Here is a 1,302-nt window from a genome sequence, read left to right as displayed (position 1 = left end):
CCTGGTGGCGCCTAACATCCTCCCCCCTAATCCTCCTCTTTCTCCTGTCCCGCCTCTCTGCCCCCCTCCCTCTCGGCCCCCACCTCCCCCTCCGTCCCCCATCTCTCCGCTCCACTCCTTGACAGAATGAGCGGATTGACATCCACCAAGCGCGCGGCCAAGGCAAAATCCGCGGCGGCTTCCACCAGCACCGGCGCCAGCAAGCCCGCCTCTGGGCGCGTGCGGTACCGTGCCTTCTCGTTGCGGGACCACCGCTACTCGGTTGGATGCGCCGTGCGCATCCTCAGCCGCGAAGGGCTGGACTATCTGGCCCGGGTGAAGAAGATTGAAGGCAACCCCGGGGACTCGGTCGATGTCATGATCACGGTCCGGTGGTTTTACCGCCCGGAGGTGCGTACCGGTCGTGGGCGCTCGCGCGAGGATGACCACATTGCGCGCGCACACACACACACACGTATATATATATATGTATATGCATGGGCGCGGACATGCATGTGCGACTCTCTCTCTCTCTGACCCATGCGCACACACCCATATGTATGTATATGCATGCACGTGCATTCCCCCACCGCCGCGGGCGCTGCCTCCGCTGCAGGAAATCAAAAACGGGAGACGCGCCTACCACGGGAAGAACGAAGTCTTGCTGACCGACCACGAGGACACCATCCATGTGGGTGCGGTCAATGGCCCGGCCATCATCCTGCCATTCAAGGAGTGGCTCGATCGTCAGCAGCAGTCCGACCCGGAGGATGGGCCGCAGGACGTCGACGAAGAGCACGTCTTTTACTATCGGGAAAAATACGAGCACATCACCGGGGACATTTTGGTGCGCACCGCCGCCCGGCGCGGCACATGCCCCGGGAGGAGGCCGCCTATCTCGAGCTCCGCCGGGACCCATGCACTGACTACAGCCCTTGCCATCTGCCCCCCCCCCCCCCAGACCAAGCTCGAGCAGTACTGCCGATGCGAGTGTCCCGAGAACCCGGACCGGCTGATGATTTACTGCGACACCTGCGAAAAGTGGTTCCACGCCGAGTGCGAGCAGCTCACAGACGAGGACTTGAAGGCCGCGCATTACAGCTGCGCCGGCTGCCGAGCGGCCCTCAACACCGAGGTGGCCGTGGCCCCCGGGGCGCCGACCCTCGCCTCGGCCAAGGGCGGCCCGGAGGTGTCGCCGGTCAAGCGCGAGACGTCGCGGTCGCGCGCCAGCCGGGGCTGACGCGCCCGCGCGCGCGCGCACATGCACACACGCGTCCTCCCCCTCGCCTCTCCCTGCACATCACTACGCTAGCCCACGCACCT

At 65.2% G+C, this 1,302-nt stretch overlaps 2 protein-coding genes across 2 annotated transcripts in view; one reads left to right on the top strand and one right to left on the bottom strand.

Moving 5' to 3' along the window:
• Positions 1-64: 64 nt before the first annotated feature.
• On the top strand, positions 65-1,302 carry H696_00006 (hypothetical protein). Its single transcript, XM_009493847.1, has 3 exons — positions 65-390; positions 596-826; positions 941-1,302. Exons 1-3 carry the CDS (start codon positions 127-129, stop codon positions 1,217-1,219), a joined length of 774 nt encoding a protein of 257 aa, XP_009492122.1. The 5' UTR covers positions 65-126; the 3' UTR covers positions 1,220-1,302.
• Positions 1,288-1,302, bottom strand: part of H696_00005 (hypothetical protein) — a gene marked incomplete at both ends in the record, with an annotated part of 4,740 nt that continues 4,725 nt past the window's right edge. Inside the window, one exon of the mRNA XM_009493846.1 lies at positions 1,288-1,300. Within this exon, the coding sequence (XP_009492121.1) occupies positions 1,288-1,300 (13 nt within the window). The remainder of the gene's footprint in view (positions 1,301-1,302) is intronic.

The sequence above is a fragment of the Fonticula alba genome, assembly GCF_000388065.1.
Source record: "Fonticula alba strain ATCC 38817 unplaced genomic scaffold supercont2.1, whole genome shotgun sequence".
NCBI classification, from domain to species: Eukaryota; order Rotosphaerida; family Fonticulaceae; genus Fonticula; species Fonticula alba.
Note: the sequence above shows the minus strand (reverse complement) of the source record. Positions and strands in the feature narration are given on the sequence as shown.